This window comes from Euprymna scolopes, chromosome 15 (genome assembly GCF_053919585.1).
Source record: "Euprymna scolopes isolate OS-2025 chromosome 15, ASM5391958v1, whole genome shotgun sequence".
NCBI classification, from domain to species: Eukaryota; Metazoa; Mollusca; class Cephalopoda; order Sepiida; family Sepiolidae; genus Euprymna; species Euprymna scolopes.
The window spans coordinates 116,615,462-116,631,565 of NC_136496.1; the positions used below are offsets into that span (position 1 = coordinate 116,615,462).

The 16,104-nt window shown below is 32.6% G+C and overlaps 1 protein-coding gene across 4 annotated transcripts in view; it reads left to right on the plus strand.

Annotated features, from left to right (window-relative positions):
- Positions 1 to 14,762, plus strand: part of LOC145294081 (uncharacterized) — an 89,436-nt gene extending 74,674 nt beyond the window's left edge. For all 4 annotated transcript variants that reach the window (XM_080141140.1, XM_080141139.1, XM_080141141.1 and 1 more), the window contains exons 2-3: positions 313 to 594; positions 8,120 to 14,762. In XM_080141140.1, the coding sequence (XP_079997266.1) occupies positions 327 to 594; positions 8,120 to 8,304 (453 nt within the window). In that variant the 5' untranslated portion in view covers positions 313 to 326 and the 3' untranslated portion in view covers positions 8,305 to 14,762. The remainder of the gene's footprint in view (positions 1 to 312; positions 595 to 8,119) is intronic.
- The last annotated feature ends 1,342 nt before the right edge of the window (positions 14,763 to 16,104 follow it).

Genomic DNA, 16,104 nt, shown 5'->3' on the forward strand with positions numbered 1-16,104 from the left:
AAAGAAACTGGAATCTTAGGAAGATCTCTATCATTCCAGTACTTATAGGAGCAACTGGACCCATGAAAAAGAATGTCAAAAACTACCTGGTAAATATACCTGGTGAACCAAGTGCAAGAGAGATTCAAACAATTGCACTTAAAGGGCTAGTCAGAATCTTAAAAAGATCTCTCGGTTGGAATATATAAGATAGTAGATGAATGTTTGGCATCTGGTAGGATGCCCCATCTCCAGATTGAACAAACTGATAAGAAAATTTAAAAAAAAAAAAAAAAAGATAGGTATCAAAATTTTTTTGTCTCTTTTTTGCAGTTTTGAAATCCCTGATGGAGCGGCTCCACGACGAAGAACCAGTACCAATTATAAGTCATGAAGAAATCCACACAAAAATTCCTAGCATTTCCCAACACGTCAGCAATCAGGACTATGTTTACTATAAGGGTAACAACCAATCAAGCGTCGACAGTTCATCAGCCACGGTTGTCGTGACAGAAAATCAACGAGTTAAAAAACCTAAAGATTTTGTGAATTTCTCTTGCTTTGTTATTCTTGGATGTAACTTCATATTCGGATTCCTTGGTTACCATTTTGGGCGTAAGTAAATCTATTTCTACTCATATATTAAAGTCACTTTGTGTGTGTGTGTGTGTGTGTGTGTGTGTGTGTGTGTGTGTGTGTGTGTGTGTGTGTTGTGAGAGAGAGAGTTCCCTATGGACTTGGGAACAACTGGGCCGATCTTTTGGAAATTTCACACAAATGTACATTATGTTTTTAGCAGTGTTCCTAGATAGGTTTTGTATCGGAATGCCTCTGATGAGTAACGAAAAATCAATAACCGAAAAAATATGATTCAAGAAGGTACGGTCTGATTTTGACCAAAAGTTAACAATCTGATAGTTTAACACCACAAGTGTATTTGAACAGTTTTATCACCGCAAAAGCAGAAGGGCCTGGCTTATAATATCAACAGTAAGTTCTTTGATAAGACAGGAGTACGTCCGAAATGAATATTTCTGTTTAGAGCATAATTGAACCATGATACTTGACTTTTGCATTTTAAACTTTAATTCAAGACAATATATAAAATCAATAGTAGTTCCTCTACAATGCAATGTAGACTACAATGTATTCAAGACTAAATCATTGCAGGGAGGCATATGAAGCTTCCTTCCAGTGCATCGCAATGGGTCTCCTGACTAGAGTAGGCAATCGATCTATTTGATTGAAGAATGGGTGACTTCAACGATTTCAATGCCAATAAAAGTATTGGAAGTGTGGAACAGTCATTGGTACTAATTCAATCCCGGGCAGCGTCGGGGCTTCGTGCTAGTTTGGTCATAATTACTATTAGTGACATAAATTATTTTAAAGGAAACATAGTTGGGAAGTTAGTCAAAAACATTTCTATAAGAAATAAGGTGACACTTTTTTTAAATATCATTATAAACTTAAATATTCAAATTTGAAATTGAAGAAAGCCAAAACCGATATGTGCCTTTTCGTTTTTTTTTTTGTTTGTTTTTGTTTGTTTTGGGTTTTTTTCGTAAACATTAATGTATCTTAAAATATCAAGCAAACTTTCGATTCGACTGGGTTCTTGTTAATCGAATTTTTTTTTTTTTTTTTAATAATTTTTTTCTCTTCATACACGGTAAATCCACTGGGATGTTAAATTGATGGTTGGAAGCATGCAGCTTATGGGGAAATGTTAGAAGAAATAGTATGACGTTTTTTTAATATCGTTATGAAATGAAAATTAAAAGTGGAAATTTAAGAAAACCATGTGTGATTTGTTTTTGTTTTTTGTTTGTTTGTTATTAGAGCGAAAATCATAAATCGAAATATGGAATTTCATTAAAAACCGATTTTGATTTGGGATTGATCTAAGGGAGATAATTAGCATTTACCAAGGAAATTATTTTGTTGGAAATAATTTGGAACCGATTTAGAACACTGAACAGATCAGTAGAATAAGAAAACAAATTTCTTAAAACTTCCATTTCGTCAGAACGCTGAAAATGAAGTTTTTTTTTTAATATAAATTATAAATTTTATCTTTCAAACACTGTTGAAATGATGAGTAAAACAATAAAGCAATGAAATAATGCAAATGGTAAAAATTGTAATGAAAATGGAAAACTGACCAATAATAAATGAGCCAAATAACGAACTAAAATGAAAACTTTATATAAAAATTTTTTTTAAATCACACGAAAACTACCTGATATGCTTATATGGCAGACAAAACTATTTGTGTACTTCAAACATTATGGAAAATTATCAAGTAGAATCTAATTTATAAAACTCACTATGTCCGTCTGTCTGTCTCCATATTTTCAAACTATGTCTTCTGAAATTAAAAGTCGCAGAGAAAAGCGCTAGGGGCTCAAATGATTGGATTTTTTATGGACTGTTCTTTTATGGATCTTTAACCGGTTAAAATATTTTTTAAGGGTAAAAAAAGGTCAAAAGTGAAAAAATCGTAAGACATTTTGTACATTCATCTTAGTTTATTTTTCATTTCATATGTGTGTCACGTTGGAACAGTGGTAACGTCATCAGCTTTTGAATGTTAGTTTTGCTTTCGGTTTGGATGGTACTCAAATACTTTTTTTTTTATTTATGCATACATAGGCATCACCACTTATCAAGGCCCAGGGGCCACTCAAGGATAAGGGTTAAAGAGTGTACAGTAGTCAATTGGACAATATAGTAATTTTCAGTAATGGAAATTCCGTAAATTTGTTAACTTAAGGAGAATGGCTTATCAAGAACTTGTTTACATTGGACTTGAAGACAACCATATTGTAGTCAGCTGGAAAGCTGGAAAACGGAAGACAGTTCCACAGACATGCACTTCTAAGAAAGAAGCTTTGTTCATCGAATCTACGTTTAGGTTTAGGCACAGATAAAGAGTGGGGGAAAGTATTAATAGTGTTTTCAGCTAGACAAGTGTTTCTTGTGAAAGTTTGGCGAGGGGGGACCATAGATTGAAGCTCAGTCGAGCACTTTCCATGAAAATAACGATAAAGCAAAGACAAGCTCGCTACATCTCTTCTGTTAGAAAGAAGTTGCAGGGAAGAAAAAAGGACATCTACGAAGCTACGAAGTCTATTTTGAACTTTACTTTTGAAATCATGACTATAATAATACATACAAAATCTGGACAAATTAAGGTTCTGGATATGACCTTAAACTATATCCAGTGGTGAGGCCCCAGCTTGCGGGCTTTGGGGAGTGTGGAGCCACCCTTTAATTACCATTTCTCCCAGGACTACTCTGACCCGGAGTGGTAGTACCTGTTAGGGTCCCAACTATGGGTTAAATAGAAACCGACTTGAAAACAACAAATATATTCTATTAAAAAATTTTCTTCAAAATCTTTGAATTCAGCATTAAATAACTCAAAAAGGGTTGATATGCCGTAAAACAAACCCAACAAACAAACCAACAATGGACAAATTAAAATATCATATTTAAGCATGTTTTATGACCGAGAAAAGCCGGGCGCCCTCCCCCACACTAGTTTTAGTAATAAATAAAACTAACAGAACTTATGGAAATTCCACAGTGGCATCTTTCATATGTAATATGCTGCTGAGCATTCTGTAAACATTCAGCATAAATGGAGACCCGGCGATATTATTGTAGCCCTTTTGTTAAAACTGTAAAAGTATTTATCTAAATAATCTGCTTAATGTAGTGTCAGAATATATCTGGTTATTATGGTTTCTCTCCAATATTCTTGTAGGAGTCTGTGACATATTACCATTGTATGGATTGCCAGAGCAAACGGAAACCCCATATTATAGCATTTATAAACAGAACAGATACTACCCTTGGATCCTAGTCAGAAGATCAAGAAAGTATATTTTAGTTTCACGTATGGCCCAAAAACGACATTTTTTTTTTTTTTTACATTGTGTCTTCGGTGATCGGGAGATCCTATTTAATAAAAAGGAGGATAGAACGTGATCACATAGTATGGACATAAAATTATCATATCTATATACTAATTTAATGTTTGTAGTATGTTATCACTTCCGATCCTCCTTTTAAATAAATAGAATCTCCTGGTGGAATAATTTATAATCTGGAAACCGTGACAGACATATGTACGTTAAATCTACTACAGTATTAATATATAGATTCTGTGGTTTGAAATGCATTAATTTGCATATGGATGAATTAGCTACATTAAGGAGAACAAAAATTCGGGAGAAGAGGGCATCAAGCGTTTGGCATTGAAGAGAACACATCAGAATTTAAGAAGTCAATCATTTTTTTTTTTATATCTTATTAGATTACATTAGTTTTTTTTTTGTTTTTTTTTACTCATATTTCCATTATGCATTTCTAAGCTACCACATCATTCAAGATTATCTTCCATTTTTTAATATAAACATGCTATGTGATCTTGGACTTTGGAGTTCATTGACTATATATCTTCCTTTTTATTACATTTTCACCCCAAACAAGGCAAATTGTCACTTTAGTGTAGGGGGCTACTATCAGGGGCAACAACTACTGGGGTACTATGTAGGGATTTGGGCAGCAAGATGTCGGTTCACGTTACACTTGAACTTCTGCACGTCAGTACTGTTGGGGAAGCAGGGACCAGGAATGGAATTCTAGAGTCTAGCGGTTCTGGGGAAGAAACTATTGGAGTAAAAAGATCTTTTACATCTAGGGATCTCTACAGTGTGGGGGTGAGATTTAGCAGCCTGTCGGGTTTGTCGAGGGTGTTTACGTCGTGGGGGCACAAGTGTCTGCAGTTCGTCAGAGCATTCACCATTAAAATACTTGTAGAATAGGCAGAGGGATGCAACGTTTCGTCGATGGGACAGAGGCTGAAGCTTAGATGCTAGTTGAGGGCCTATCAGATTGGCGACTCTCTTTTGAACCTTGTCTAGGAGCGAGAGACTAGTAGCAGATGCACCAGCCCAAATGTGACAACAATACTCCATACATGGGCGAATGGTGGCCTTATAGAGGTACAGGATACTTTCGGGTGTTAGTAGTTGTCTAGCACGGTAGAGAGAGCCCACCTTTCTTGCAGCGGCCCTGGCAATGCCTTCAATGTAATTGTTCCAACTCATGTTTCCTGTGAACGTTAGGCCAAGGAGTTTGAAAGATGTACTCTCAGATAAAGAGTCGTTGGCCATTGCTATAGGTGGTAGAGAGGGTTTCTTGTAATTATTGAATGAAACTAGTTTAGTCTCGGCAGCATTGTAAAATAATGTTATTTTTTTTACTAGCAAAGAGGCCTGACGTTGTCCGGGACTGAATGATGATCCATGAATATTTCACACTCCTATATTTTTATTCTCACTGAAATCTGTAAAATCGCTCGGACTACATAAAGTAAAAATAATTTTTTTTTTTAATGAAAATTCTACTCGATAATTTTCTGCAATTTTTGGTGTACACAAAGAGTTCTGTCTGATATGTAAATATATCAAATATGAATAGTTTTCCTGTTTTGGTTTTTTTAATTATTTTGAATGGCCACATTTCATTTTGCATGAATCGAAACACGCTCCAAAATACTTTAAGACGATTAAAAACATCTATAGCATAGTGTAGAGAGTTAAGAGAGGGAGATTGTTAATGTAAAATGGCAGACGAATTACTTCCCTTGAATACAGAAAGTGGAGATTATTTAAAGAAAGACATGATGATGGTCCAGGTATGAAGTAAGTCAGCCATTGAATGTTTTTGGGAGACTATTGAAAGCATGAAGATTTGGAACTGTGCTCTGCTACGAAATCACAGCAGATCACTTCTCTTTCCTTGTTGTCATACGAAATCTTTAGTTATTATTCTGTTATTGTTTTGTTTAATAATTCATGTGTATGCGTGAAGTAAGATTAATACACATAGACATGTCTATGCACTTGTAATCTAATAAGAAAAAAAATGAACTGACAGCATTCGCACGACTTCAAAAACCCCAGTGTTCACTTTGGTTCCATACATTTGAGCCATAATTAAAACCCCTTCATTTCTTGTCGAAAATAGCTTCTTTTTTTTTTTAATTTAGATTTCACCACTAAAAAGACAATTCAAATCAATTATGATTGCCTCTTGCTAAAATGTTATCCTGTATTTACTGTTTCACTGCAAGTGGTCGACTAGAATGGAACTCCCAGAATACAGCATTCTTTTATCGACAAAATGTAACATTAAACAAGGACCGAAAAAAGTTTGATTTACTTTCTTTTTTTTACAAAAACCTTTATATCTAGTATTTCCAACAACACATTTTTCTAAATATTTAAACAATTTATTTTTACTTCACCAGCTATGTGTGACTTTTTGTCTATGCTGTGACGTCACCCACATCTCGAACATATGCTTTTCCAAACACTACTCTGCCAAACATGTGTGGCCTTTTATCTCTGCTGTGACAACACTTCACTCAGCCGGCTTGGTCATTTGCATATATTTATGAGCTGCTGCTGCTACTACAGCGTCTGTTACAAAAAGCCAGCCTACTGAATCATTTTTGTTATGTTCCAGTTTTTCTTTGAATAAAAATTGATATCTATATAATTCTGGAGATCCATGGAAAATGGTGACGGTTCAAAATAAAATCACAGGAAAACTATTTGATATTCTAACGTATCAGACCAATCAAAAAATATGGAAAATTATCAAATAGAATTCTTTTTTCTTGTTCACTATTCAGATGCAACTTTACCAAAATAAATTCCTTATCCTTAGCAGCCAACCACATAACTTTCCATTAAAAAAAACTAAATGTTCAAGTTTCACTTGCATATATTGCAACAGGAACTATTATCAAATCTTCATATCAAATGTGTTGATATATTCTTCTTGTTCTGTAATAGTTTTCAAGCATCTCAACAACTTCCTGTGCAAAAAAATGCTTCAAAAGCCGAGATGATGCCAAATTGGCCTTCAATGACTTCATCGCTTCCAGAACTCCGGATTTCTCTGCTAATGGAATAAATAAACTTGTTTCTCGTTTGAAGAAATGTGTCCATTCTAATGTTTTTATTTCGATTAATAAAGTTTATTATGAAATGAGTTATGATCTTTTGAAGTTGAAAGATACAAAAAACATTTTTGCACCAACCTAATAATAGGAAGTTACTTTCCAATTACCTTGTATGTACCAGGTGCCATATTTTTTTTGCATAGGCATTTTTATTAATAGTACACACATAAAACTCTAGTCCTCTTTGAAGTAATCTCCTCCGGCTGCAATGCACTTGTTGTACCATTCCAACAAATTCTGGAACGTCGCATGGAAGTCCTCTTGTATGAGCACGTCAACAATCCTTGTCACAGCCTCTTTCATCTCAATTGTCTCATGACGATAGCCTCTAAGGTTCTCCTTGAGCTTAGGGAATAACCAAAAGTCACAGGGAGCAAGGTCTGGACAATAGGGAGGGTGAGGAACTGTTTTGATGCCCATCTTGGTTAAATAGTCTGTGAAAAGAATTGATTTTCTCTGAACAACCTTGGGGCAAACTTCATGCAAATCTTCCGCATCTTCAGTTCCTCGCGAATAATTGTGTGTACAGTTCCCACACTGACATCAAACTGTGCACTTAGTATCTTTATAGACACATGACAGTCCTTATCCATGAAATTCTTTATTTGGCCAATCAACTCTGGTGTTCTGACTTCCTTTCTCTTCCCACACCTCTTATCATCACTCACATACTCCCTGCCTTCCTTGAATCTCTTATGCCATTCAAAAATTTATGCTCGATTCATGCAAGATGGTTCAAAAGCAGTCTGAAGCATTCCATACGTTTCTATGGAATTGTTTCCAAGTTTAAAACAGAATTTTATTGTTCTTCTAAAGTGCCCTCATGTTCAGATTGCATTTTTTTTTAATTCGTCAGTTGTGACAATCAGACTTTAGTAGGGTGTATTCCAATTGCTGCTGTAGCTGTTCATTTGAACCTGAAATCATAAAAATTGGTCAGTCATATGATGTATAGCAATAGTATAGTGAATTTTCAAGAGTCTATGACAATTTGAAATGTTTGTACAAAAAAAGTAAAGAAACTTATTGAAGGAACCTTGTATATGAAACAATACTGTTACAATTATTTATTTCTTCATATTTTTTCTTTTTCAGAAAAATCTAACTATGCCTGGCAATTGGGGGATGTTGAGACGGCGAAGAAACAGGCCAAAAAGGCGTTGATCTTCAATGTGATCGGAATTGTAATTGGTATTCTTACCTACGTTTCAGCGTTTGTTATCTTTTTTCTCGTATTCGAAGGTCAGCTGCCTGTGCTAAAACAGCAGCCTTATGGTTGAGTCGCCAGACTCTGAAGTTAATGAAATCCATAGGACTTTATATTTTTTTTTTTTTTTTTTTATTTTTATACTAATGGGTAACTGCTTATCAAGGTTAAAGATTCTCACAAATAAGGGTTAATGAATGATAAACCTTATGAGAGGAGTGAATATCTCCACATATAGAAAACAGTAATTCTTCTTTCTTTGTCAGAAACATCATTGACTGTGAGAACTAAAGGACAAGATAGGGGGGAGCGAGAGTTAAGAGGTTGCCGAAATTGCATATTTATTTACAACTTTGTTGGCTCACTATCTTTCCAGAAAGTAAGTTCGCTAATTGAAATTCTTGAATTTTTTTTTTTTTTTTTTTTTTTTTTTTTTACAAAGAAGTCACCGCTTATCATGGCCCGGGGGCCACTCGAGGATAAGGGTTAACGAGTGTATGATAATCAATGAAACAATATCGTAGTAATCGTTAAGTGGAAATTTGGTAATTTTTTTTTTTTTTTTTTTCACATTCACCCCTAAAAAGGTATATCGCCACTTGGACATAAGGGGCTACTATTTGGGACCATTCCTAGGAAAGATTAACAAGATGTTGGTTTACGTTACATTTAAACTTCTGCATATACGTACAGTCAGGGAAGCAGGTAGCAGGAAGGGAATTCCAAAGTTTAATAGTTTCTTCTCTTGAACAGCTAGAGTAGAAAGCCTTCTAGCATTTAGGGACCTCAACAGTGAAGAGGGGGGGGATTTTGTTGCTAAGCAGATTTGTCAGGGATATGGGAAATTAGATTAAAGAGGACGGACGTCTCATCAAGAACTTGTTGACGTTGGAACATTTTAAATAATTTAAAATAAACATTTCATGAATAACTTTGTTGTAAACACAATAATGAGAAAAAAAATTTTATTTTATTTTGGATAGATAAGCATTGGCATTTTGGGAGTTTCAATACAAATTTATCTTTTTAATGTGACCATAAAGAAAGGTAAAAAAGAAGAAATCAGTCTGCAAGGAAGATAATGGTTGGGTGGGTAGCTTTGTCTCAACCTTTTGAAAATCAAATGATTTGACTAGGAAATAAAACAATATTGAAAAATAGATATATTCATTATATTAAAGCCAAAACAATGATTGAATTAAAAAAAAAAAAAACAATAACAAACAATAGTTAATTAATAAAATGTACCTTTTCAAAACTAATATGCAAATTAGTTAACCTTGTGACTAATTTCGCACATACATAAGCTGTATATAAAAAGATGGTGTAAAGTTTAATTAATTTGAAATAGGGCCTTTTGACCGGTAGCTATGACAGTGTTTCTTCAAGGCCAGGCATATAAAATCAACAGTAGGTTCTTTGATATGACAGAGGTACGTACAAGATTAATGTTTCTGCTTAGAGCACAAGTGAAGCATAGTACCTGACTTTTGCATTTTAAACTTTGATTCTAGTCATTATATATATATACAAATAATTTTATAAAAATAGGTTCTCTACAGTGCAGTGTATTATGGAACAATTCAGCGCAGAAAGGAATGTGAAACTTCCTCTCGGTGAACTGTGATGTGTCCCCAGATAAAGATAGCAATCATTCGATTTGATTGAAAAACAGCCGATTTCACAGATTTCAATGACAATAAAATATGGGAGGTAAAACATTTGTTGATCCTTATTGAATCACAGGCAACGTCGGGTCTCTTTGCTAGTATTTATGTATATACAGATAAACATTAACATTTCGGTAATTATGGTTCCAAATTATTGATCTTTTCAATAGGACCGTAAAGAAAAGAAAAAGAAATTTACCATTTGCAATTTAGAAATAGATTGCAACTTGCTAAAATCAAGTTAGTCTATCTAAATGAACATTCTGAACACAAATTCTAACTTGTCTAAGAAATAAAACAGTATCGCTAAAAAGAACTATTTCTATATCAAAATAAAAACAATCATTGAAGTAAAAAAATATAATAACAAATAATAGTTAATTAAAAAATGTATTTTTGTAATCAATATGCAAATTAGTTTATCTTTGACTAATATCGCATATACAATAGGCATTTCTTATCTTTGCTTGGCTCATCTTTCATTCTTCTTAGCTCCTCACATCAATTGGCTTTATGCTTTGTCTTAAGTGACTTCCCTCAAAAAAATACTTTAAAAGCAAAAACATTTAATAGAAATCAAAAATTAAAAACTCTCAAAGTTAAGAATTTTATCCTTATATATATATATATATATATATATATATATATATATATATATAAGGATATATATATATATATAAGGATAAAATTCTTAACTTTGAGAGTATATATGCTCTGCCGTTCCTGTTCATTTGTTAGTCACAATATGAAACAATGACCGACTGAGAAAACTTGATATTCGGAACTTGGAGAATTATATATATATATATATATATATATATATATATATATATATATATATATATATATATATATATATATGACTACTTCATTTAATCACATTTAAGTTAAGAATTTTATCCTCTAATATATGTGTTTTGGAAGTTTCTTTAAAACCTTTAAACTACAAAAAAAAAAAAAAATGTCCTTCATCAAAAAGTTATTTTTTCAGTAAGTCAAGTAATCTCCCGTATCGCTGAATAATTTTACTTACATGAACAAACAATTTTACTAATGTTCTTAAAGAGATCATCAGTTGTTTACCATGAAACAGTTCGGGAATTTAAAAACGATACACACACACACTATAATAGTTTTAATATTTTTTAAATTTCTTTTACTACTGTCACTTCAAACAAGGAATATTCATACAGAAACATAAGGGGCCACAGTAATAGGGGCCACAGTAATAGGGGTCACATTTATATAACCTAGGTAAGGAGACTAGGAAAAAGGCGTTTGTTCACGTTAAATTTAAATGGATGGTCACATTCAATGCTGCCAAGACTAAACTGGTTTCCTTCAATAATTACAAGAAACCTTCTCTGCCACCAATAGCAATGGTCAGTGACTCCCTGTCTGAGAGTACATCTTTCAAACTGCTTGGCCTAACGTTCACAGTAAACATGAGTTGGAACAATTATATTGAAAACATTGCCAGGGCCACTGCGAAAAAGGTAGGCTCTCTCTACCATGCTAGACAACTACTGACACCTGAAAGTATCCTGTACCTCTATAAGGCCACCATTCGCCCATGTATGGAGTATTGTTGTCACATTTGGGCTAGTGCATCTGCTATTAGTCTCTCGCTCCTAGACAAGGTTCAAAAGAGAGTCGCCAATCTGATAGGCCCTGAACTGGCATCTAAGCTTCAGCCTCTGTCCCATCGACGAAACATTGCATCCCTCTGCCTGTTCTACAAGTATTTTAATGGTGAATGCTCTGACGAACTGCAAACACTTGTGCCCCCACGACGTAAACACCCTCGACAAACCCGACAGACAGCTAAATCCCACCCCCATACAGTAGAGATCCCTTGATGTAAAAGATCTTTCTACTCCAGTAGTTTCTTCCCCAGAACCGCTAGACTCTGGAATTCCATTCCAGGTTCCTGCTTCCCTAACTGTACTAACATGCAGAAGTTCAAGTGTAACGTGAACCGACATCTTGCTGCCCAAATCCCAACATAGTGCCCCAGTAGTTGCTGCCCCTGATAGTAGCCCCCTACACCAAAGTGGCAATTTGCCTTGTTTGGGGTGAAAATGTAATAAAAAAATAAATAAATAAAATTTCCGCATTTTAGTATGGTCAAGGAGACAAGGAGCAGGGAGGAAATTCTAAAAGCAAGTAATTTGAGAAAAGAAGCTATTAAAATAGGGAATCTTTCATCACCTGTCATGGTGACATTTATTGGGTGGGGTACTACTATTATTTTGTTTTATTTCATTTTTTGAAGTGATTATTAAGACTTCAAAAATGTAGAGAAACATTGTGTCCATTTTTTTTCTTGTTCTCTGGCAGCGCACAATATTATTTTTCAAACCGAATAAACATTTTACATTAAATAAAAACACTAAAAACATCTAGTTAGGTAGAAAAGTAACTTGTCTTTGAGAACAATTATTTGTTATATATTTATTTTTACACAACTTTTTCGTACTTCTGTGGATTGTAATACAAACCAGATGTTACATACACTTTTAACATCTATTCTATTTTAGAACTTTGGGCAACACTAGGTATCCCTATTAGTAACTGATAAAAGCAAGGTAAATTTTCATGAGATTTGGGAGAGGGGGGATCAAATAGATTTGAGGCACCCTACAATAGGCAACAAATAAAAGGACACATTTCTTTTACCTCAGCATATTAAAAAAAAAATGATTTTATTTACAAAATATTTTACTAACTAGCCTAAGGAAGTCATTGCTATTACTATTATAAGTAATAAGAAAAAAATATGAAGTTCTGGGATGTTGCAGGAGAAAACAAGATTTTTCATTCAATCACAAGCAGCAATGCATATTCCTTCCAGTAATATATATATATATATTTATTTAGTCATCCACATACAGTACTGTTTTGTTGTTTCACAGCTCATCAGTGCGGCTACACAATATATATATATATATATATATATATATATATATATATATACATACATATACATACACACACACACTAGCAAGCTGCCCAGCGTTGCCCAGTCAGAAAATACCAATAAATATTATATTTTGATTGATACAGAAACTGAGATATGTGCATGTGAGTATTGTTTTCTCTTAACTGTTCACTTCTAAAATAAGAAAAAATAACTCGAGCTGAGATTGAAACCAAAACCTAAAGACAGTGAGTCAAGTACGATATCCATTAAACCAGCATGACACAATCTATAAAAAGTGTTTTCAAACTACTTATTCTTCACATAAGTAATCTGTCATGTGAATGATTTACACATGCAAATTCGTAAAACAGTTGCAAAAAAAAAAAAAAAAAAAAATCTGATGACTCCTGCTAAACATTTTTTATAAATTTTGACTCGTTAGCAACCCTTTTTTTCCAGATGAAAACAGATTAGTTTTCACATATCTGAATACCCTATATACCAAATTTCAAGTCTGTAGATAAAAAATTTGTTGAGTATATAGGTTGATAAGTGTCCTCAAAGCACATTCTCACTTTTATAGATATATAAAGTAAAGTCAGTCTAATTCTCTCTCAATTTTTGTCATTCTTTAAATTATTTGATTTTGTCAGTTCTTTTGCTGCAGCATGTTCTTAAGAACAACAAAATGTAATTCAATTAAATTTCTCTCCACAAAATACTTTCCCTGGGTCTGAACTATTTTCATACAAATGCCATCTTAAAAAGGGATGTAGCTATGTATTTGTCAATACATAGTTATTTCCCTTTGTTTAAAAAAAATATTTTGGAATAAAAAAAATAAATAAATAAACCAAAAATAAATTGAAAGTAAAAATGCTTCTGCTGGTACAGCTTATAAAGATGACTAAAAATATTTTTCTGCAAAAGATTTTTTTTTAATTTATTCTATCTGTATGACTTTTCAATATATTATATACTAGCCATGGGTGCCCGGCGTTGCTTGGGTGTTTGGAGACGAATGCTAAGCAAAAAAAAAAAAAAAAAAGGTAATTTTTTTAACTTTGCCCCCTATTATGGCCCCTTAACATTTATTGTTTTGGGCTCAAATCAAGTTATTAAGTTAGATGCATGTCTAAGAACCAATATCTAAAATGTCAGGTGTTAAGACCCAAAATTGTTGGAGGAGTTTGGTAGAGTTCTCAAAGGTTAAATTGTTGAAATTTGACCCCTTAACAGCCAAATTTCTGGCCGAACCTCGATCACATCAATTTTCCCAAATCTCAGTACCCTGTATATAAAATTTCGAGTCTGTAGACTAAAAATTGACAGAGTTATTGCGTAGGGAAATGTACACAGACACACAGACATGTTCACTTTTACAGATATATAGACTTTCTTCATGTGTGAAAAAAAAAAAAAAAAGATATTTCTCTCTATCTCACAGACACACAGATATATTGGTGTTGGGACAATTAATAGAATTGGTATCAGAATCAGTATCGGAAAAATTTATACCACTTTCTGATACCCAAAACTATTCTTTTGTATTTTGTTTCTTTGTTCATGTTTAAAACAAAGTTTTTTAATTGCTGGTACAAAAAAGTTGATAAATATTTATTGATTTTAGACTTAGTAGAACTCAAACTTCTAGATCACTCCCTCTCCCGGTTTACTTTTACAAAAATGTGTACATATCGCAAAAGTTTTAACAGTAATCCTTTAAAAAAAAAAATCTACAATTAAATATTTAGAGATTCTTAAAGAATCGGAATTAAAAATTTAGAACAGAATCAGGGAAAAATATTGGAATCATCCTATGACTAATATATATATATATACACACACAGATTAGTGATGGGATGATTTCAATATTTTTCCCAATAAATAAAAAAAATATTGGAATCGTCCCATCATTAATATATATATATATATATATATATAAAATAATAAATATTAAAAAAAAAAACGGTTGTATCGATTTGCTTCAGAGATGTAAATCGAATGAAACTCGCGTGATTATTAAAAAGTGCTCAATATATCCTGAATTGGAATTTCACTGAAACATGTATGCACATATGTAACCAATAATGTTTGTATAATAAATAGACTATATATATATAATTAGAAATAGGACAATTCTAATATTTTTCCGATTTCAATTCTTTATAAATATCAACATATTTAACTATAAAATAGTTATTTTGTCCCGATTACAAAAAAAAAAAAAAAACACGTTAAATCTGCATATATTTTCTTCAAACGTTAAAAAAAAAAAAAAAAACTTTGTGAGGGGGTGATTTAGAGATTTTAGTTTTACTGGAAGTTTAAATCAATAAAAATGTATTATTTTATCATCACTACCAGCAGTGGAAAATTTTTAAAACAAAATTAAATTAAAAAAAAAAAAATGATAATTTAAGGAATCGTTTTTAGTATCAGAAAATAGGCACAATTTTTTCCGATTAATCATCCCAACACTAATATATATATATATATATATATATATATTATATATATATATATATATATATATATATATTATATATATATATATATATATATATATATAAAGCATGAGTGTATGTCTGCATGCATTTGATGTGCAATAGTTTTGTTTGTTTCTATGAATCGATATGTAATACATTGAACGGTCTATCAAAAGAATAAATAGTTCATCGGAAGTTGGAGATTACAAAAAGCTGAGAACAAAATGTCAGACAGGAGAGTGACAACCAGGAACATGTATCTCTTCTGCTGCCGGCATTACTGATATAAAAAAAAAAAGAAAACTAAAGGATGCTGATTTCATACTTACGGAATGCAGTTAACATGACCGTATCTTTTTTAACATTCTGTCTCTCCAGTTCTCAACCACAAATTTCCAACACCAAAGATAATATACTTGTGGAATAATTTGCTTTTGGGGCTTGTTAAACAGTTAATAAATAAATCATTATATTTTTTTATAAAACTGTGTTGTGTTTTTTGTTTAATTTTTATTTTTATTATTAAAAGCATTTAGTATTGTGTCTGTTTGAATTCATGATTGCAATAAGAATGCAGCCATATTATAGATTACACTCAAGAAAGGAATTAATTTGAGGCATAACATTTGTGGTGCAAGACAAAATAAAAGCACTGTAATACTATGAACACTCCCAATAGTTGATGATGGAAACATCTCATTGCTAAATCTAAAAAAAAAAAAAAAAAAAAACCTGAAACTAAGATCAATCAGTTACTGGTGATCGAGCCCAAGAATACCACTGTCAACCCT